Genomic DNA, 22,995 nt, shown 5'->3' with positions numbered 1-22,995 from the left:
GATATTCTTCAGACTACAAAACTTACTGCTTACCATAATGTATTTATGAACGTATTAGGTTGTCAAGAAAGTTCTTGCTGAATTTTACATTTTGGTTTTAAATGATATATTTTCAAATTAAATATCATTAAATTACTTAGAATTTATATGTCATTTTAAAGCCCATTTTTCGTTCTATCTAATCGTGTTACTCTTTTTCTTATTGAATAATTAGACCATTTTGTCCAGAACGTTGCATACAACATGGACAAAAAGCAAATTCGCACAATTTTCTTATTCCAGTTCAAGCTAGGCCGAAAAGCTGCTGAAATAGCTCATGATATCAACGATGCATTTGGCCCAGGAACCACTAATGAACATACAGCACAATCGTGGTTCAAGAAATTTCGTAGCGGTGACAAGAGTCTTGAAGATAAGCATGGTGGTCAGCCATCGGATGTTGACAATGATCAACTAAGAGCCTTAGTGGAAGCCAATTCACGCACAACTGTTCGAGAACTTGATTCTGAATTAGACGTAACGTATGTGACAATTTCCAACCACTTGAAAGAGATTGGAAAAATATTACTTGAGAAATGGGTGCCGCATGAATTGAACGACAACCCAAAAAAATGCCATTTTAAAGTGTCGTCTTCCCTTCTTTTACACAGCAAGAACGACTGGATTGTGACTTGTGATGAAAAATGGATACTTTACAACAACCGGTGATGCTCAGCTCAGTGGTTGGGCACCGACAAAGCTCCACAGCACTTCCCAAAGCCAAAGTTGCACCAAAAGAAGGTCATGGTGGTCTGCGGCCATTGTAATCCATCACGCCTTTTTGGATCCAGGCGAAACCATTATGGCAGAGAAGTTCTGTCTGTAAATAGATGAAATGCATAAGAAACTCCGACAACAACAGCCAGCATTGATCAATAGAAAATTACCAATTCTTCTCCATGACAACACTCAACTACACGTCGCACAACTGACCCTGCAGAAGTTGAACGAATTGGGTTACGAAACACAGCCTCATATGCCATAGTCACCAGATCTCTTGCCAACCGACTACCACTTATTCAAGCATCTCAACAACATCCTGTGTCAGAAATTCTTCAAAAACCAAGATGATGCCAAACACACCCTCAACGACTTCATTGCTACCAGAATGCAGGATTTTTATGCTACTGGCATAAATAAACTTGTTTCGCGTTGGCAAAAGTGTGTTGATTCTGATGGTGTTTATTTCGATTAATAAAGTTCTGTTTAAGCTGAGATTTGTGCAACTGAATTTAAAGGTTAAAAACTGCAAGAACTTTCTTGACAACCTAATATTGCTGAAAAATACATTTATCATTTATTAATCAGACTTGATTGTGGATAATGTATAGAAACATGATAATTATATATTATATATTACTTGACTGCCAAACAAAATTTAAATCTCATGTTGTTTGCAATTGGATAGATCAATAATCAGAGGCAGTTCTAACCATAATAATCATATCTTTTTTTTCTTGTGTCATGCTGTACTTTGATATATAGTATTCAATATGTTATCCAATATGTCCCCTTTTTAAATATTATGATAGTTTGTGATTTGGGGGAGATTTGACTGATATTTGGAAAAGGTTCATTAATTGTCAGTGTAGGCTTCCTTAGTACACAAAATGAGAATTTAAGATAAATTAGCAGATGTAGACCAGTCAAACATATGTTAATGCTTCCTTCTTTTATTTGAAGTATAAATTAGGTTCTTGAAATGATGAAAATTTAAGAAATGTTTGTTACAAAGAATAAGAGATTATACAATTGATATAATATTTTTGCACACTAAAACATAACTTAAATGTGTAGGAGGAAAATAACTTTAAATTCTATCAAATGCATATAAAGATAAAGAATGGAACGATAATGTAGATTTTTTTTGCGTACCTTGTAATATGTTGGTAAAATTTTGTATTGCTACCAGTTTTCACTGATGTGTATTTCCTAGATTACTTCATCATAATTAAATGCATAAATCAGTTTTTATATTTTTATATATTTACAGGTGATAACAAGAAAATATTCAAGGTCATAATTTCATAGGTTTCAACAACATTTTACATATAATTCCTTGTAACAGAATTGTAGACTGTAACCATGTTATACATATTTTTGTTGGTGTTGTTAATGGTTAACAATTGTTGGTGTGTGGATCATACCTACCATGTGAAAGAGAACAATGATATACACAGCTTTATTGGAGATATTGTCACTGATACACACCTATTGGATACTGTACCATCTCTTGACGATAACAGCAAACTGACATTTAATGTTGTTCAGGGAAGTACAGATGGAGCAGCTCCGTTATTTAATGTTACACAGGGAGGACACTTGTACACTGCTGCCATATTGGATGCAGAAATTCTGTGTCAATATAATGTGGAATGTTTCAGAATATTAGAAATAACTGTTCAACATGGCTATTCTGTTATTAAGATATTAAAACTCAAAGTTATAATAGAAGATGTCAATGATAATTCTCCCAAGTTTCCAAAAAAGGAATTTCATTTAAAATTTGAGGAAAATGATTTAATAGGAAAAAAGTATATAATTCCAAATGCCATTGATAATGATGTCAGTATTCAGAATTCCAGAATCACTTATGGGATTGAAGATTTAAATACTCCTTTTAAATTGATTGTTTCTAAATATTTGGATGGATCTGATCTATTGCAACTCAATCTAGAAAACGTCTTAGATCGTGAGACAAAAAGCAATTATGAAATTCAGTTAAATGCCAGAGATAATGGATCACCACAGAAAAAAGGTGTACTTCGTATTAAAATATTAGTGAAGGATATAAATGACAATAAACCTTTGTTCTCTCAGAAGAATTATAATGTCACTGTAAATGACACACACCAGTTAAACAAACCGATTGCAAAGCTGTCAGCCACAGATTTAGATGAAGGAGAAAATGGATTAATATCTTATTTTTTCAATGCCATAACATCAAAATATACTGAACAGTTTTTCAGATTAGATGAAGTAACTGGATATTTGTTTCTGAAGAAAGAATTTCAATTTGGAAGGATATATAAATTGTATGTTGAAGCTAGGGATAATGGTAACCCTCCAATGTCCTCAGCTGCCATTGTTCTGGTAAATGGTGTCACTCATTTGAATAATCCACCAAACATTGACTTCAAATTTTTGTTAAGTCAACTGGAAAAACAGCTGTCATCTCTGAAGGAACACAAATTCACAGTTTTGTTGCTTTTGTGAATGTCATTGACAATGACAATGGAGAAAATGGACAAGTGAAGTGCCATTTACAAAATAGATATCTTCAGCTTATCTCAGAGTCTGAAAAGAAATACAAAGTTGTTGTCAAGAGTGAAATAGATAGAGAGAGTGAGAAGAGCTTTAATTTCACCATTAAATGTCAAGATAATGGTTTACCTCCATTGAAAGTAGAGAAACGGTTTTCTGTGCTGGTCACTGACATAAATGATGTACAACCTCAGTTTAGTCAGGACATATTTAAGTTTCTCACCTATGAAAATGAACACAAAGACTTCCCTGTTGGATATGTCAATGCCACAGACCCAGATATTGGAGATGGAGGACAATTAACCTATTCTCTATTATCTAATGGAAAAGATATTCTACCATTTCAGATATCTGATGTGGGATTCATTTCCACAACTGAGTCCCTAGACAGAGAAGAAAAGAACTTGTATGAGTTTAAGGTTTTAGTAAAAGATAAAGGAACACCATCACTGGAGAAGAGAGCAAATGTTGTTGTTGAGGTTATGGATTTAAATGATAATGCTCCCTATTTCAGTTTCCCTAATGTTGACCCTTTCACTCTTAATGTCCACTACCATCCCCACTCTGACCATGATATCACAGTTGTTAGGGCCTCTGACAGAGACAGTCAACACAATGCCTTCCTCACATATGAAATACTCAGAGGTAATGAGAAACACTTATTTCAAATGAACCATCACTCTGGTGTCTTATCTTTCTCTCGCTCACTTTACCAAAATGATGCTGGATTCTATGAACTGGAATTAGGTGTGAAAGACAGTGGCAGTCCAGTTCTGTCATCGACAACAACTTTGTCTTTGACTCTAACAGTTAGTAACAGCACATCAAAGATATTTAAGACCCCTTCAAAGACAACAACAGAATCAAGTAATGGTCTCCAATTGAATGTGATGATTGTTATTGTTGTAGCAGCTGTGATCGTATCAGTTGTCATAGTGATCTCCATATCAATCTGTATAGTTCATAGACTGAAGCAGACAGACAGCAACTATAACAACAGTGTTGATATGTACCACAAGGTTACACCTGCATTAAACATGCAATCGAAATATATATTTGATCCTACCTGTGTTCCACCTGGCATTTCGTACACAATGTCGAGAAAACTGAAGCCATCTCAAGAATCAAAGGTTTATAGGGAAGATACTTACTGCAGAACCATGCCATGTGATAAGTGGAATGATTTTACTTTGAACAGACCTGAACAGGTAAATTGCTTATATTTATTTGAAATATCAAGGAAAAAATGGCTGTTGCATGCTTCATTTGTTTTTGTGTTCCTGCATGAAATATAACTGTGTTAAGTGGTTGGTGTTAGGATGGTCGTCCCTTCATAGAAACTATAGAAAAATAGAGATGAAGCATGGACAGCTCTAAGGCTAGCTAACTCCTCTCCTACTCTCCATCCCATGTCGGAATGGAGAACTGATGTTCAAAGATGATGATGACCACTCTCACTATTTTACATTTGAACCATTCCCTTTATTGTTCATCTATCTTTTCCAAATGTATTTTTGCATTCTTTTCAATATTGGTTATTCCTAGAAAAACTTCATCTGAATGCTGCAAAGGAAATTGAGAAGTAACAAATATTTATTGACACGTGCAATCTTTATGGTTGGAAGAATGTTATATACACAGTATTTTAAACACTTGCTAATCTTATCTGTACAATTGCAGTCATCATTAGACATGAATAAAACAGGTCTGCTATTTTCATCTGTAGAATAGTTTTCCTCTGTTACTGCGGTAATACTAATAAACTATCATATACAATTTGAAAAGTTAGTTTGAAACTCGACTGCTGTTTTCATATTGAATTATTTACTCTGCTTGTTATTGTTCATATCCTCAGTTTACTGGGGTGACTAAATTACTTAATATATGATTCTTTCTTACTAATTGAAGCTTCTTTGAATATTTTAAACTCAAAAGTCATAGCACTCTGAGATGGCAATGATGAAGATATCCTGGAGACAGAGTAAATACAATATACTAAAAATTACTTATATATATATATTCTGACTGATGTTTTGAAGTCATCTTTCTAGGAAATTACTTGTAGACTTCAGAAAGTTTAGAATCTAGACTATAGAAAGATTAGAAATTAACCTCCCAATTGAAGAATCCTAAGAATTGTCTAAATCTTTGAGATGTATATTTTTTCTTTTGAATGTGCAGAACATCATGATGATCCATTGGACTTATATTTATAGATGTTCATTCCCAGAGAAGAAAGTATGTCTCCAGGTTACAGAGAACTGAACAATCCTGGCCAATTCAGTGAGATGTCAACATTGTCATCTCACACTGATAGTGGTCATGGCTGGAGTGTTGGTAGTGCTGGACATTATGAGGAACTGCCAGGTAAGATAAAAATGCCAAGAATTTCTTCAAATGTAAGAAACTTTTAAATTTAATATTATATTTCCTAATGATATAATAATACATATCTAGTTTGTTCATTCGTTTTACATTCATTTTGCGTATGTTAGCATGAATCAGATGAGTAGAATATTAAGGCAATGCTTTACACCTCGTGGCTCTTTCTGTTGTTCACCCATTCATTAATTTTCAAGCTAGGAAGCTTTCATTCCACCAATCTCCATAGATACACGACTAAAATTTAATTATAAATTAATGATTAGTGTCCATTTGCAAATCTTTAAAAAGATATAGGTCAAGATATTCAATATATATAATGTTCTCGTGAAATTTATTCACATATATTATTCTCCCAAAACTCCTTCTCAAGACTAATCCCTAATTAAAAATGAGAATGTTAAAATGAAAAACATCTGAATTTAATTAAATTCTTCATTATCAATAAATTATCAAGTTGTTCATTAAACATTCAAAGTTTTGAGTAAACCTGCATAGATTTAGGATAATTTTACGCATGAAACAAATGCTTAATTTTTGATTGCAAAGTAAATTTATATAAAATCTTAATATTGTTTTTAGATCTGTGCCGTTACCAAAGTGACCAAACATGGAATAGAAGAAATCAACTTCAAAACACACTCAACAGATCAAGGGGAGATAACAAATATGGATATCACCATCAACCTAATGTCGATAATAACACTTCCTGTTCGATTGACCAAACACCTTTGACTATTACTGGGACCACATCTAACATAACTGGACAACATTCTACAGTACCAGTGAAAAGTCAGTTTACTTCAGACTGTAAACCATCTCTGCCAGCTGTACCCAAAATAACAACACTACCAAAGGTACCTTCATCACCCCAGGTACCTCCACTTCCTCCTCCTCTGTCTGCAACAGACGTCTAATAGCATCATTTCAAGAACATAACAAAGCATTATTTTCTCAAGACAGGCAATACATTTCCAGTAAGGAATACATTAAAAGAAAATATTAATAACAAAACAATATTTCATTTGATAGTAGAACACGCATCAATAATGTTTCATTCATTAGTTTCTGTTTGGTTTCAGATTCTGTTTTTTAGCTTTTAATTTACAGTAAATCAACCCAATTATTTGGTTCCTATTTAATCTCATTTATTGTATTGATAAAATAAATCTAATCTCAGAGCAATTTTAGCACATTGCATAACAATTTGTAACTAAATACAGCAAACATTTTATACAACATCCTAACTTCTCTGCAAATCCATTTCTGAAATAGCAAAATCTTAAGAATCTTATATTTATATTCTGTAATGCTATCAGTGTTCACTTTGAAGGCTCCAAGATGTTAATGTTTTGTTACAAAATCTGAGATTTACAGAATATTTTACTACGGTAGTTTGTAGAAGTTATATCTATTAGTAGTTGCCTTCCACTTCTGTTCTTCACGAAATTCTTCAATATTATTATTATTAATTCTGAGGAAATCTATGAAATCCAAAATGAAGTAAACCCCTTTAACCTAACAAATGCAAAAGGTTTGGTAAATATCATTCTTTCTGCTCATTCTCTTATTCTGCTATTCTTCAGTGTTCTACTTCACACATTTCTACTGAACATAAATAAGTTCATTGATAGCCATAGTTTCGTATTTTCTAAAAAGTTTTCTTTGTGACTCCACTGCTGTTTTATTGTATTAATATAATAATATTTCCAAATATTTATCTTTTATATGAATCAATTTTATTTTGGTTCCATGATAACTTTTCTGAGAGTTATGTGCAGTTTGTAACATAAAGTTACTAAAGTTAGGTTCCTTATACTTTTACACATTTATATTAACATTATTTTGAATCAATATTTTCCATACTGAATTTATTGCCTGTCCACTTCCTTCTAATCATTAGACATTTCTTCCTTATTCATTTATGTACTAACACACATTCACATGTATATGTAAGTGGGTGTGGGTTAAGTAAACCAGTCTGTGAGTCAGCCCATCATTAACTGCAAAAGTTGGAGGCTGTATTTCCGTTTCCTTGCACTGGAATAAAAGACAGCTTGTCATTGGCTACAACACACATTACATACTACACAACCAACTCCATAGAACTACATAACACTGTCACATACCAAACTACTCAGAACTTCTGCTAGTAATATAACTTTGTTACCAAAACCCTGAAACAGCACAGCAACAACTATATAAACCACTGACAACTGTTGGTAAGTACTTATTAGAACTTATTCTGTTGTGTAATCTTTTGTATATTTTTCAAATCTTTTATTTAATCAAAAGTTCATTCTACTGTTACAGACAGGATGTAAAAATAGAGTAAGTTTACTTATTGTTAGAATTTTTCACAGATATTTGTACCTTGTCATGATTTCCATTCATCAAATCTAAAATATAAATATTATTTCTCAAAGACCGTCTAGAATGGTAAATTTTAGGAAAGATATAATTTTACTAAATTTTAAAATTTGTAATTTTACTGTTCCAGGGAATCACTAAATTACTGATTGTTTAATTGTGATTAGATTGGCAAATGTTTAATGTGAGAATGATGCTAAATATTAGTAATTAGAAGGGAGATGTGATGAAGGAAATTATTTTGTTCAGCTTAGACTGTTAGGCAGACATTATTTGTTTTTTGTTATTTTTAGGTCAGAATCAAAGGGCAACAACTCCTTTAGTTAGTGTTCTGTTAGTTTTATCTTTTACTTCCTTTTCATCAAATAGTAAATTACAGATTGTGACTCAGGAACATTCATTTCAACTTGTCTTCCTGATGCATATTGAGTATTGAGTTTAGTTATGGGATGATGGAGAACAAAGATGCTATTCAGTTAAACAACACCACTGGCCAGCATATCAAAAAATACCTTTAAAGGTTAAATTTATAAATAATGTACAAAAATAAGGGCAAAAGAAAAATTCTAATGCCAAATATGCCGAAAAAAAGACAAAAATTGTCAATAACCATTATAATTTATGCGTCTCAAAACAAACCGATAGAAATTTCTATTTGTGTATACATATATATATATATATATAGTTACTCCAAAAATGAATAAAGAGAAAACACATCAACGCAAGGACGTGGAACAAGTACAGAGTTCTTCGACACTTAGGAAAGAAATGAAAGATGGAGTATTTAACATTTCGAGCGAAGCCCCTAATCAGAAACATAGAAAAAGGAAGGGTCCAAGGAAGGGAAAACGGAGAAAGAAAATAGCCAATGATACACATGCGGTCACAGAAAAAGAAAACCCCATAGCATATTGTGCTTTTAGAATGTTACAGCAAAAATTAAGTTTTTCTTTCTACAGCAGATTGCTGAAAAGCTCAACTGGATGTTCTTCAGACTACAAAACTTACTGCTTACCATAATGTGATTATGAATGTATTTTTGAAAAATGCATTTATCATTAATTAATCAGACTTGATTGTGGATAATGTATAGAAATATGATTTCAGTGGAAAAGCTAATTATATATTACTTGACTGCCAAACAAAATTTAAATCTCATGTTGTTTCTAATTGGATAGATCAGTGATCAAAGTCAGTTCTAACCATAATAATCATATCTTTTTGTCTTGTGCCATGCTGGACTTTGATATATATTATCCAATATGTCCCCTTCTTAAATATTATGATAGTTTGTGATTTGGGGGAGATTTGACTGATATTTGGAAGAGGTTTGTTAATTGTCAGTGTAGGATTCATTTTTTTGTACACCTAATGAGAATTTAAGATAAATTAGCAGATGTAGACCAGTCAGACATATGTTAATATACTTCCTTCATTTATATGAGGTATAAATTAGGTTCTTGAAATGATGAAAACTTAAGAAATGTTTGTTACAAAGAGTGAGAGATCATACAACTGTTGTAATATTTTTACACACTAAAACATAACTTAAATGTGTAGGAAGAAAATAATATAAAAATCTATCAAATACATATAAAGATAAAAAAAGAATGATAATTTAGATTCTTTGGCATAACTTGTAATATCTTGGGACAATTTTTTTTCAATGCTATCAGTTTTCAGTGATGTGAATATATATAGATTACTTCATCATTATCAATGCATAATTAAGTTTTTGTTTCATATGTTTACAGGTGATAACAGAAGAAAATATTACAGAAGTCTTCAAAAACATTATACATATATTTCCTTGTAACAGAATTGTAGATTGTAACCATGTTATACATACTTTGGTTGGTGTTGTTAATGGTTAACAATTGTTGGTGTGTGGATCATACCTACCATGTGAAAGAGAACAATGATATACACAGCTTTATTGGAGATATTGTCACTGATACACACCTATTGGATACTGTACCATCTCTTGATGATAACAGCAAACTGATGTTTAATGTACTTCAGAGAAGTTCTGATGAAACAGACCAGTTATTTAATGTTACACAGGGAGGACACTTGTACACAGCTGCCATATTGGATGCAGAAATTCTGTGTCAATGTAATGTGGAATGTTTCAGGATGTTAGAAATAGCTGTTCAACACGGCCATTCTTTTATTAAGTTATTAAAACTCAAAGTTATAATAGAAGATGTCAATGATAATTCTCCAAAGTTTCCAAAAAAGGAATTTCATTTAAAATTTGAGGAAAATGATTTCATAGGAACCAAGTATATAATTCCAAATGCCATTGATAATGATGTCAGTATTCAGAATTCCAGAATCACTTATAAGATTGAAGATTTAAATACTCCTTTTAAATTGATTGTTTCTAAAAAATTGGATGGATCTGATTTATTGCAACTCAATCTAGAAAACGTCTTAGATCGTGAGACAAAAAGCATTTATGAAATTCAGCTAATTGCCAGAGATAATGGATCACCACAGAAAAAAGGTGTACTTCATATAAAAATAATTATTAAAGATATTAATGATAATTTCCCTGTGTTCTCCCAAAATACTTATAATGTCACTGTAAATGACACACACCAGTTAAACAAACCGATTGCAAAGCTGTCAGCCACAGATTTAGATGAAGGAGAAAATGGATTAATATCTTACGTCTTCAATAGTAAAACATCAACATATGCTATAAAGTGTTTCAGATTAGATGAAGTAACTGGATATTTGTTTCTAAAGAAAGAATTTCAATTTGGAAGGATATATAAATTGTTTGTTGAAGCTAGGGATAATGGTAATCCACCAATGTCATCAACTACCATTGTTCTGGTAAATGGTGTCACTCATTTGAATAATCCACCAAACATTGACTTCAAATTTCTCTTAAAGTCAACTGGAAACACAGCAGTCATCTCAGAAGGAACACAAATTCAGAGTTTTGTTGCTTTTGTCAATGCTATTGACAATGACAGTGGAGTAAATGGACAAGTGAAGTGTCATTTACAAAATAAATACCTTCAGTTAGTCTCAATGTCTGAAAAGAATTACAAAGTTGTTGTCAAGAGTGAAATAGATAGAGAGAGTGAGAAGAGCTTTAATTTCACCATTAAATGTCAAGATAATGGTTTACCTCCATTGAAAGTAGAGAAACAGTTTTCTGTGCTGGTTACTGACATAAATGATGTACAACCTCAGTTTAGTCAGGACATATTTAAGTTTCTCACCTATGAAAATGAACACAAAGACTTCCCTGTTGGACAAGTCAATGCCACAGACCCAGATATTGGAGATGGAGGACAATTAACCTATTCTCTATTATCTAATGGAAAAGATATTCTACCATTTCAGATATCTGATGTGGGATTCATTTCCACAACTGAGTCCCTAGACAGAGAAGAAAAGAACCTGTATGAGTTTAAGGTTTTAGTAAAAGATAAAGGAACACCATCACTGGAGAAGAGAGCAAATGTTGTTGTTGAGGTTATGGATTTAAATGATAATGCTCCCTATTTCAGTTTCCCTAATGTTGACCCTTTCACTCTTAATGTCCACTACCATCCCCACTCTGACCATGATATCACAGTTGTTAGGGCCTCTGACAGAGACAGCCAACACAATGCCTTCCTCACATATGAAATACTCAGAGGTAATGAGAAACACTTATTTCAAATGAACCATCACTCTGGTGTCTTATCTTTCTCTCGCTCACTTTACCAAAATGATGCTGGATTCTATGAACTGGAATTAGGTGTGAAAGACAGTGGCAGTCCAGTTCTGTCATCGACAACAACTTTGTCTTTGACTCTCACAGTTAGTAACAACACATCAAAGATATTTAAGATCCCTTCAAAGACAACAACAGAATCAAGTAATGGTCTCCAATTGAATGTGATGATTGTTATTGTTGTAGCAGCTGTGATCGTATCAGTTGTCATAGTGATCTCTATATCAATCTGTATAGTTCATAGACTGAAGCAGACAGACAGCAACTATAACAACAGTGTTGATATGTACCACAAGGTTACACCTGCATTAAACACCCAATCGAAATATATATTTGATCCTACCTGTGTTCCACCTGGCATTTCGTACACAATGTCGAGAAAACTGAAGCCATCTCAAGAATCAAATGTTTATAGGGAAGATGCTTACTGCAGAACCATGCCATGTGATAAGTGGAATGATTTCACTTTGAACAGACCAGAACAGGTAAATTGCTTATATTTATTTGAAATATCAAGAAAGAAAAGGTTTTGTTGCATATTTCATTTGTCTTTGTGTTCCTGTATGAAATATTATTGCTTTATATATATTTCAGAGCAATCATTTTTAGTACCATGTAAATAAATCATTTTGGTGCCATGTAAAATTGCCTAGAGAGATTCCTCCTAAAAGTTCCCATGTTGGGGCCGTATAAAAGCACCCACTGTGTTAAGTGGTTGGAGTTAGGATGAGTGTCCCTTCATAGAAACTATACAAAAATAGGGAGATGAAGCATGGACAGCTCTAAGGCTAGCTAACTCCTGTTCTACTCTCCATCCCATGTCAGCATGGAGAATGATGTTCAAAGATGATGATGACCACTCTCACTATTTTACATTCAAATCATTCACCTTATTGTTCATCTATCTTTTCCAAATGTATTTTTGCATACTTTTCAATTTTGGGTATTCCTGGAAAAACAGGTGAATGCTGCAAAAGAAATTGAGAACTAACAAATATTTATTGACATGTACAATCTTTATGGTTGGAGGAATGTTATATACACAGTATTTTAGACAATTGCTAATCTTATCTGTACAATTGCAGTCATCATTAGACATGAATAAAACAGGTTTACTATTTTCATTTGTAGAATAGTTTTCCTATGTTACTGGGGTAATATTGATGATCTATCATATACAATTTGAAAAGTTAGTTTGAAACCTGACTGCTGTTTTCATATTGAATTATTTACTCTGCTTGTTATTGTTCATATCCTCAGTTTACTGGGGTAACTAAATTACTTAATATATAATTCTTTCTTACTAATTGAAGCTTCTTTGTATATTATAAACTCAAAAGTCATAGCACTCTCAGATGGCGATGATGAAGATATCCTGGAGACAGAATAAATAAAATATACTAAAAATTACTTATTTATATTCCGACTGGTGTTTCGAGGTCAACCTTCTAACAAATCATTTGTAGACTTTCGAAAGTTTAGAATTCAAAGTATACAATGCTTAGAAGTTAACATCCCAACCGAAGGTTCCTTAAAATTGTCTAAATTTTTGAAATATATTTCCTGTTTTTGAATGTCCAGAACATTATGATGATCCATTGATTTATATTTATAGATGTTTATTCCCCGAGAAGAAAGTATGTCTCCAGGTTACAGTGAACTGAACAATCCTGACCAATTCAGTGAGATGTCAACATTGTCATCTCACACTGATAGTGGTCATGGCTGGAGTGTTGGTAGTGCTGGACATTATGAGGAACTGCCAGGTAAGATAAAAATACCAAGAATTTCTTCAGTTGTAAGAAACTTTTAAATTTTATATCATATTTCCTAATGAGAGTGTAATACATATATTTAATTTAGATTGTTCATTCCTTTTACGTTCATTTTTCTTATGCTAGCATGAATCAGATGAGTAGACTATTAAGGCAGTGCTTTACACATAGAGGCTCTTTCTATAACTAATCCATTGAATGCTTTTCAAACAAGGGAGCTTTCATTCCACCAGTCTCCAAATAAAAAGGACTATGATTTAATTTCAAATTAATGATTATTGTCCATTTGTAACACTTTCAGAAATAGGGGTTAATGTTGATTGTATTAAATGTTCTATTAAAATTTCTTGAAAATATATTTTTCTTGGAAAATTCCTTTTCAAGACTAATCACTAATTAAAAATGAGAATGTTAATATGAGAACCATCTGAATTTAATTATATTCTTCATTATCAATAAATTATCAAGTTGTTGTTGAGAATAGTTTTATGCACGAAAGAAATTTTAAAGAGTTTAATTTTTGATTGCAAAGTAAATTTGTATAAAATCTCGATATTTTTAGATCTGTGCCGTTACCAAAGTGACCAAACATGGAATAGAAGAAATCAACTTCAAAACACACTCAACAGATCAAGGGGAGATAACAAATATGGATATCACCATCAACCTAATGTCGATAATAACACTTCCTGTTCGATTGACCAAACACCTTTGACTATTACTGGGACCACATCTAACATAACTGAACAACATTCTACAGTACCAGTGAAAAGTCAGTTTACTTCAGACTGTAAACCATCTCTGCCAGCTGTACCCAAAATAACAACACTACCAAAGGTACCATCATCACCCCAGGTACCTCCACTTCCTCCCCTGTCTGCAACAGACGTCTAATAGCATAATTTCAAGAACATAACAAAGCATTATTTTCTCAAGACAGGCAATACGTTTCCAGTAAGGAATACATTAAAAGAAAATATTAATAACAAAACAATATTTCATTTCATAGTAGAACACGCATCAATAATGTTTCATTAATTAGTTTCAGTTAGTTTTCAGATTCTGTTTTTAGCTTTTAATTTACAGTAAATCAACCCAATTATTTGGTTAGTATTTAATCTCATTTATTGTATTGATAAAATAAATCTAAATTCATAGCAATTTCAGCACAGTGCATAATAATTTGTAACTAAATACAGCAAACATTTTATACAACATCCTAACTTCTCTGCAAATCCATTTCTGAAATAGTAAATCTTAAGAATCTTATATTTATATTCTGTAATGCTATCAGTGTTCACTTCGAAGGCTCCAAGATGTTAATGTTTTGTTACAAAATCTGAGATTTACTGAATATTTTACTATGGTAGTTTGTAGAAGTTATATCTATTAGTAGTTGCCTTCCACTTCTGTTCTTCATGAAATTCTTCAATATTATTATTATTAATTCTGAGGAAATCTATATAACCCAAAATGAAGTATACCCCTTTAACCTAACAAATGCAAAAGGTTTGGTAAATATCATTCCTTCTGCTCATTCTCTTATTCTGCTGTTCTTCAGTTTTCTACTTCACACGTTTCTACTGAACATAAATAAGTTTATTGATAGCCATAGTTTCGTATTTTCTAAAATATTTTCTTTTTTGACTCCACTGCTGTTTTATTGTATTAATATAATAATATTTCCAAATATTTATCTTTTATATGAATCAATTTTATCTTGGTTCCATCATAACTTTTCTGAGAGTTATGTGCAGTTTGTAACATAAAGTTACTAAAGTTAGGTTCCTTTTACTTTTACACATTTATGTTAACATTATTTTGAATCAATATTTTCCATACTGAATTTATTGCCTGTCCACTTCATTCTAATCATTAGACATTTCTTCCTTATTCATTTATGTACTAACACACATTCACATGTATACGTAAGTGGGTGTGGGTTAAGTAAACCAGTCTGTGAGTCAGCCCATCATTAACTGCAAAAGTTGGAGGCTGTATTTCCGTTTCCTTGCACTGGAATAAAAGACAGCTTGTCATTGGCTACAACACACATTACATACTACACAACCAACTCCATAGAACTACATAACACTGTCACATACCAAACTACTCAGAACTTCTGCTACTGATATAACTTTGTTACCAAAACCCTGAAACAGCACAGCAACAACTATATAAACCACTGACAACTGTTGGTAAGTACTTATTAGAACTTATTCTGTTGTGTAATCTTTTATATGTTTTTCAAATGGTTTATTTAATCAAAAGTTCATTCTATTGTTACAGACAGGATGTAGAAATAGAATAAGTTTACTTGATGTTAGAACTTTTCACAGATATTTGTACCTTGTCACGATTTCCATTCATCAAATCTAGAATATAAATATTATTTCTCAAAGACCGTCTAGAATGGTAAATTTTAGGAAAGATATAATTTTACTAAATTGTAAAATTTTTGATTTTTCTGTTCCAAGGAATCGCAAGATTACTGAATGTTTAATTGTGATTAGATTGTCAAATGTTTAATGTGAGAATGACGCTAAATATTGATAATTAGAAGGGAGATGTGATGAAGGAAATTATTTTTTCAGCTTAGATTGTTAGGCAGACATTTTTTTTTTGTTGTTATTTTTAGGCCAGAATCAAAGGGCAACAACTCATTTAATTAGTGTTCTGTCAGTTTTATCTTTTACTTCCTTTGCATCAAATCGTGAATTACAGATTGTGACTCAGTAACTGTGAATCTAAGAAACGAACCCTATCAATGAAGCAAGAGAACCATTTTCAAAGTCTGCAACTTAATAGCTTTAGGAATAGAACGGTTGGGGAGTACTAATGTTGTAAAAGAGTGAATGTGTTATAAGTATCAAGGGAGTACCCCAGCAAAGCTGGAGTCCAGTTCCTAAAAGAAATAAAGGATAAAAAAGAAACCCCTTAGAATATTAAGATCTTAGCATCTTACAGCAAAAATTTAGGTTCCCTATCTACAGCAGATTGCTGAAAAGCTTAACCGGATATTCTTCAGACTACAAAACTTACTGCTTACCATAATGTATTTATGAACGTATTAGGTTGTCAAGAAAGTTCTTGCTGAATTTTACATTTTGGTTTTAAATGATATATTTTCAAATTAAATATCATTAAATTACTAAGACTTTATATGTCATTTTAAAGCCCATTTTTCGTTCTATCTAATCGTGTTACTCTTTTTCTTATTGAATAATTAGACCATTTTGTCCAGAACGTTGCATACAACATGGACAAAAAGCAAATTCGCACAATTTTCTTATTCCAGTTCAAGCTAGGCCGAAAAGCTGCTGAAATAGCTCATGATATCAACGATGCATTTGGCCCAGGAACCACTAATGAACATACAGCACAATCGTGGTTCAAGAAATTTCGTAGCGGTGACAAGAGTCTTGAAGATAAGCATGGTGGTCAGCCATCGGATGTTGACAATGATCAACTAAGAGCCTTAGTGGAAGCCAATTCACGCACAACTGTTCGAGAACTTGATTCTGAATTAGACGTAACGTATGTGACAATTTCCAACCACTTGAAAGAGATTAGAAAAATATTACTTGAGAAATGGGTGCCGCATGAATTGAACGACAACCCAAAAAAATGCCATTTTAAAGTGTCGTCTTCCCTTCTTTTACACAGCAAGAACGACTGGATTGTGACTTGTGATGAAAAATGGATACTTTACAACAACCGGTGATGCTCAGCTCAGTGGTTGGGCACCGACAAAGCTCCACAGCACTTCCCAAAGCCAAAGTTGCACCAAAAGAAGGTCATGGTGGTCTGCGGCCATTGTAATCCATCACGCCTTTTTGGATCCAGGCGAAACCATTATGGCAGAGAAGTTCTGTCTGTAAATAGATGAAATGCATAAGAAACTCCGACAACAACAGCCAGCATTGGTCAATAGAAAATTACCAATTCTTCTCCACGACAACACTCAACTACACGTCGCACAACTGACCCTGCAGAAGTTGAACGAATTGGGTTACGAAACACAGCCTCATATGCCATAGTCACCAGACCTCTTGCCAACCGACTACCACTTATTCAAGCATCTCAACAACATCCTGTGTCAGAAATTCTTCAAAAACCAAGATGATGCCAAACACACCCTCAACGACTTCATTGCTACCAGAATGCAGGATTTTTATGCTACTGGCATAAATAAACTTGTTTCGTGTTGGCAAAAGTGTGTTGATTCTGATGGTGTTTATTTTGATTAATAAAGTTCTGTTTAAGCTGAGATTTGTGCAACTGAATTTAAAGGTTAAAAACTGCAAGAACTTTCTTGACAACCTAATATTGCTGAAAAATACATTTATCATTTATTAATCAGACTTGATTGTGGATAATGTATAGAAACATAATTATATATTATATATTACTTGACTGCCAAACAAAATTTAAATCTCATGTTGTTTGCAATTGGATAGATCAATAATCAGAGGCAGTTCTAACCATAATAATCATATCTTTTTTTTCTTGTGTCATGCTGTACTTTGATATATAGTATTCAATATGTTATCCAATATGTCCCCTTTTTAAATATTATGATAGTTTGTGATTTGGGGGAGATTTGACTGATATTTGGGAAAGGTTCATTAATTGTCAGTGTAGGCTTCCTTTCTTAGTACACAAAATGAGAATTTAAGATAAATTAGCAGATGTAGACCAGTCAAACATATGTTAATGCTTCCTTCTTTTATTTGAAGTATAAATTAGGTTCTTGAAATGATGAAAATTTAAGAAATGTTTGTTACAAAGAATAAGAGATTATACAATTGATATAATATTTTTGCACACAAAAATATAACTTAAATCTGTAGGAGGAAAATAAGTTGAAAATTCTATCAAATGCATATAGTGATAAAGAATGGAATGATAATGTAGATTTTTTGTCATAACTTGTAAAATGTTGGTACAATTTTTTTTCATTACTGTCAGTGTTCAGTGATGTGAATTTTCTGGTTTATTAATGCATAAATAAATTTTTGTTTCATATGTTTACAGGTGATAACAGAAGAAAATATTCAAGAAGTCATTATTTCTTAGGTTTCAACAACATTTTACATATATTTCCTTGTAACAGAATTGTAGACTGTAACCATGTTATACATACTTTCGTTGGTGTTGTTAATGGTTAACAATTGTTGGTGTGTGGATCATACCTACCATGTGAAAGAGAACAATGATATACACAGCTTCATTGGAGATATTGTCATTGATACACACTTATTGGATACTGTACCATCTCTTGACGATAACAGCAAACTGACATTTAATGTTGTTCAGGGAAGTACAAATGGAGCAGCTCCGTTATTTAATGTTACACAGGGAGGACACTTGTACACTGCTGCCATATTGGATGCAGAAATTCTGTGTCAATTTAATGTAGAATGTTTCAGAATATTAGAAATAACTGTTCAACATGGCTATTCTGTTATTAAGATATTAGAAATCAAAGTTATAATAGAAGATGTTAATGATAATTCTCCCAAGTTTCCAAAAAAGGAATTTCACTTAAAATTTGATGAAAATGATTCAATAGGAACGAAGTATATAATTCCAAATGCCATTGATAATGATGTCAATATTCAGAATTCCAGAATCACTTATGAGATTGAAGATTTAAATACTCCTTTTAAATTGATTGTTTCTAAAGAGTTGGATGGATCTGATTTGTTGCAACTAAACCTTGAAAATGTCTTAGATCGTGAGACAAAAAGCATTTATGAAATTCAGCTAATTGCCAGAGATAATGGGTCACCACAGAAAAAAGGTGTACTTCGTATTAAAATATTAGTTAAGGATATAAATGACAATAAACCTTTGTTCTCTGAGAAGAATTATAATATCACTGTAAATGACACACACCAGTTAAACAAACCGATTGCAAAGCTGTCAGCCACAGATTTAGATGAAGGAGAAAATGGATTAATATCTTATTTTTTCAATGCCATAACATCAAAATATACTGAACAGTTTTTCAGATTAGATGAAGTAACTGGATATTTGTTTTTAAAGAAAGAATTTCAATTTGGAAGGATATATAAATTGTTTGTTGAAGCTAGGGATAATGGTAACCCACCAATGTCCTCAGCTGCCACTGTTCTGGTAAATGGTGTCACTCATTTGAATAATCCACCAAACATTGACTTCAAATTTTTTGTTAAGTCAACTGGAAAAACAGCTTTCATCTCAGAAGCAGCTCAAATTCATAGTTTTGTTGCTTTTGTCAAAGTTATTGACAATGACAGTGGAGCAAATGGACAAGTGAAATGTCATTTACAAAACAGATATCTTCAGCTTATTTCAATGTCTGAAAAGAAATACAAAGTTGTTGTCAAGAGTGAAATAGATAGAGAGAGAGAGAAGAGCTTTAATTTCACCATTAAATGTCAAGATAATGGTTTACCTCCATTGAAAGTAGAGAAACGGTTTTCTGTGGTGGTTACTGACATAAATGATGTACAACCTCAGTTTAGTCAGGACATATTTAAGTTTCTCACCTATGAAAATGAACACAAAGACTTACCTGTTGGATATGTCAATGCCACAGACCCAGATATTGGAGATGGAGGACAATTAACCTATTCTCTATTATCTAATGGAAAAGATATTCTACCATTTCAGATATCTGATGTGGGATTCATTTCCACAACTGAGTCCCTAGACAGAGAAGAAAAGAACTTGTATGAGTTTAAGGTTTTAGTAAAAGATAAAGGAACACCATCACTGGAGAAGAGAGCAAATGTTGTTGTTGAGGTTATGGATTTAAATGATAATGCTCCCTATTTCAGTTTCCCTAATGTTGACCCTTTCACTCTTAATGTCCACTACCATCCCCACTCTGACCATGATATCACAGTTGTTAGGGCCTCTGACAGAGACAGTCAACACAATGCCTTCCTCACATATGAAATACTCAGAGGTAATGAGAAACACTTATTTCAAATGAACCATCACTCTGGTGTCTTATCTTTCTCTCGCTCACTTTACCAAAATGATGCTGGATTCTATGAACTGGAATTAGGTGTGAAAGACAGTGGCAGTCCAGTTCTGTCGTCGACAACAACTTTGTCTTTGACTCTAACAGTTAGTAACAGCACATCAAAGATATTTAAGACCCCTTCAAAGACAACAACAGAATCAAGTAATGGTCTCCAATTGAATGTGATGATTGTTATTGTTGTAGCAGCTGTGATCGTATCAGTTGTCATAGTGATCTCTATATCGATCTGTATAGTTCATAGGTTGAAGCAGACAGACGGCAACCATAACAACAGTGTTGATATGTACCACAAGGTTACACCTGCATTAAACATCCAATCAAAATATATATTTGATCCTACCTGTGTTCCTCCTGGAGTTCAGTACACGATGTCGAGAAAACTGAAGCCATCTCAAGAATCAAAGGTTTATAGGGAAGATACTTACTGCAGAACCATGCCATGTGATAAGTGGAATGATTTTACTTTGAACAGACCTGAACAGGTAAATTGCTTATATTTATTTGAAATATCAAGAAAAAAAAGGGTTGTTGCATATTTCATTTGTTTTTGTGTTGCTACATGAAATATAATTGCTTTATATATATTTCAGAGCAAACATTTTGCAACCATGTAAATACACCTTTGCAGGTGCCATGTAAAATTGCCCATAGAGGTTCCACATAAAAGTTCCCATGTTGGGGCCACTGTGTTATGTGGTTGGTGTTATGAAGTGCATCCCTTCATAGAAACTATAGAAAAATAGGGAGATGAAGCATGGACAACCCTCAGGCTAGCTAACTCCTGTCCTACTCTCCATCCCATGTCAGCATCGAGAACTGATGTTCAAAGATGATGATGACCACTCTCACTATTTTACATTCAAATCATTCCCTTTATTGTTCATCAATCTTTTCCAAATGTATTTTTGCATTCTTTTCAATTTTGGTTATTCCTAGAAAAACTTCATCTGAATGCTGCAAAGGAAATTGAGAAGTAACAAATATTTATTGACACGTGCAATCTTTGTGGTTGGAGGAATGTTATATACACAGTATTTTAGACAATTGTAAATTTTATCTGTACAATTGCAGTCAGCATTAGACATGAATAAAACAGGTCTGCTATTTTCATCTGTAGAATAGTTTTCCTATGTTACTGGGGTAATATTGATGATCTATCATATACAATTTGAAAAGTTAGTTTGGAACTCGACTGCTGTTTTCATATTGAATTATTTACTCTGCTTGTTATTCTTCATATCCCCAGTTTACTGGGGTGACTAAATTACTTAATATATGATTCTTTCTTACTAATTGAAGCTTCTTTGTATATTATAAACTCATAAGTCATAGCACTCTGAGATGGCGATGATGAAGATATCCTGGAGACAGAGTAAATAAAATATACTAAAAATTACCTATATATATTCCGACTAATGTTTTGAGGTCATCTTTCTAGGAAATTACTTGTAGACTTCAGAAAGTTTAGAACTTAGAGTATACAATGATTAAAATTCCTTAGAATTGTCTAAATCTTTGAGATATATTTCTTTTTTTTTAATGTCCAGAACATTATGACGATCCATTGGATCTATATTTATAGATGTTTATTCCCAGAGAAGAAAGTATGTCTCCAGGTTACAGAGAACTGAACAATCCTGACCAATTTAGTGAGATGTCAACATTGTCATCTCACACTGATAGTGGTCATGGCTGGAGTGTCGGTAGTGCTGGACATTATGAGGAACTACCAGGTAAGTTAAAAATACTAAGCATTTCTTCAGATGTAAGAAACTTTTAAATTAAATATCATATTTCCTAACGAAAGTGTAATACATATATTTAATTTAGTTTGTTCATTCCTTTTACGTTCATTTTTCTTATGATAGCATGAGTCAGATGAGTAGGATATTAAGGCAGTGCTTTACACATAGAGACTCTTTCTGTAACTAATCCATTGAATGCTTTTCAAACAAGGGAGCTTTCATTCCACCAGTCTCCAAATAAAAAGGACTATGATTTAATTTCAAATTAATGATTATTGTCCATTTGTAACACTTTCAGAAATAGGGGTTAAGATACTGATTGTATAAAATTTAAAATATATTTTTCTTGCAAAATTCCTTCTCAAGACTGATCCATAATCAAAAATGAGAATGTTAATATGAGAACCATCTGAATTTAATTATCTTCTTCATTATCAATAAATTATCAAGTTGTTTCTTAGAAATTAAAAATTTGCAAGCAAACCTGCACAGATGGAGAATAGTTTTATGCAAGAAAGAAATTTTAAAGAGTTTAATTTTTCATTGGAAAGTAAATTTATATAAAATCTCGATATTTTTAGATCTGTGCCGTTACCAAAGTGACCAGACATGGAATAGAAGAAATCAACTTCAAAACACACT

At 32.6% G+C, this 22,995-nt stretch overlaps 3 protein-coding genes across 3 annotated transcripts in view; all 3 read left to right on the top strand.

Moving 5' to 3' along the window:
- Positions 1-2,102: 2,102 nt before the first annotated feature.
- Positions 2,103-3,399, top strand: LOC118766058 (protocadherin-11 X-linked-like). The gene has a single exon (XM_036509258.1). It carries the CDS (start codon positions 2,125-2,127, stop codon positions 3,253-3,255), a length of 1,131 nt encoding a protein of 376 aa, XP_036365151.1. The 5' UTR covers positions 2,103-2,124; the 3' UTR covers positions 3,256-3,399.
- On the top strand, positions 3,268-6,722 carry LOC115218967 (protocadherin beta-5-like). Its single transcript, XM_036509194.1, has 4 exons — positions 3,268-3,290; positions 3,368-4,511; positions 5,520-5,670; positions 6,268-6,722. The coding sequence occupies exons 1-4, from the start codon at positions 3,268-3,270 to the stop codon at positions 6,600-6,602; spliced, it is 1,653 nt and encodes a 550-aa protein (XP_036365087.1). The 3' UTR covers positions 6,603-6,722.
- A 3,177-nt stretch (positions 6,723-9,899) lies between these two features.
- Positions 9,900-22,995, top strand: part of LOC115218964 — a 47,971-nt gene continuing 34,875 nt past the window's right edge. The window contains exons 1-2 of the mRNA XM_036509193.1: positions 9,900-12,279; positions 13,410-13,560. Coding sequence (XP_036365086.1) covers positions 9,922-12,279; positions 13,410-13,560 — 2,509 coding nt within the window. The 5' untranslated portion in view covers positions 9,900-9,921. The remainder of the gene's footprint in view (positions 12,280-13,409; positions 13,561-22,995) is intronic.

Source organism: Octopus sinensis, linkage group LG14, assembly GCF_006345805.1.
Source record: "Octopus sinensis linkage group LG14, ASM634580v1, whole genome shotgun sequence".
Taxonomy (NCBI): Eukaryota; Metazoa; Mollusca; class Cephalopoda; order Octopoda; family Octopodidae; genus Octopus; species Octopus sinensis.
This window is presented reverse-complemented; position numbering and strand designations above follow the sequence as displayed.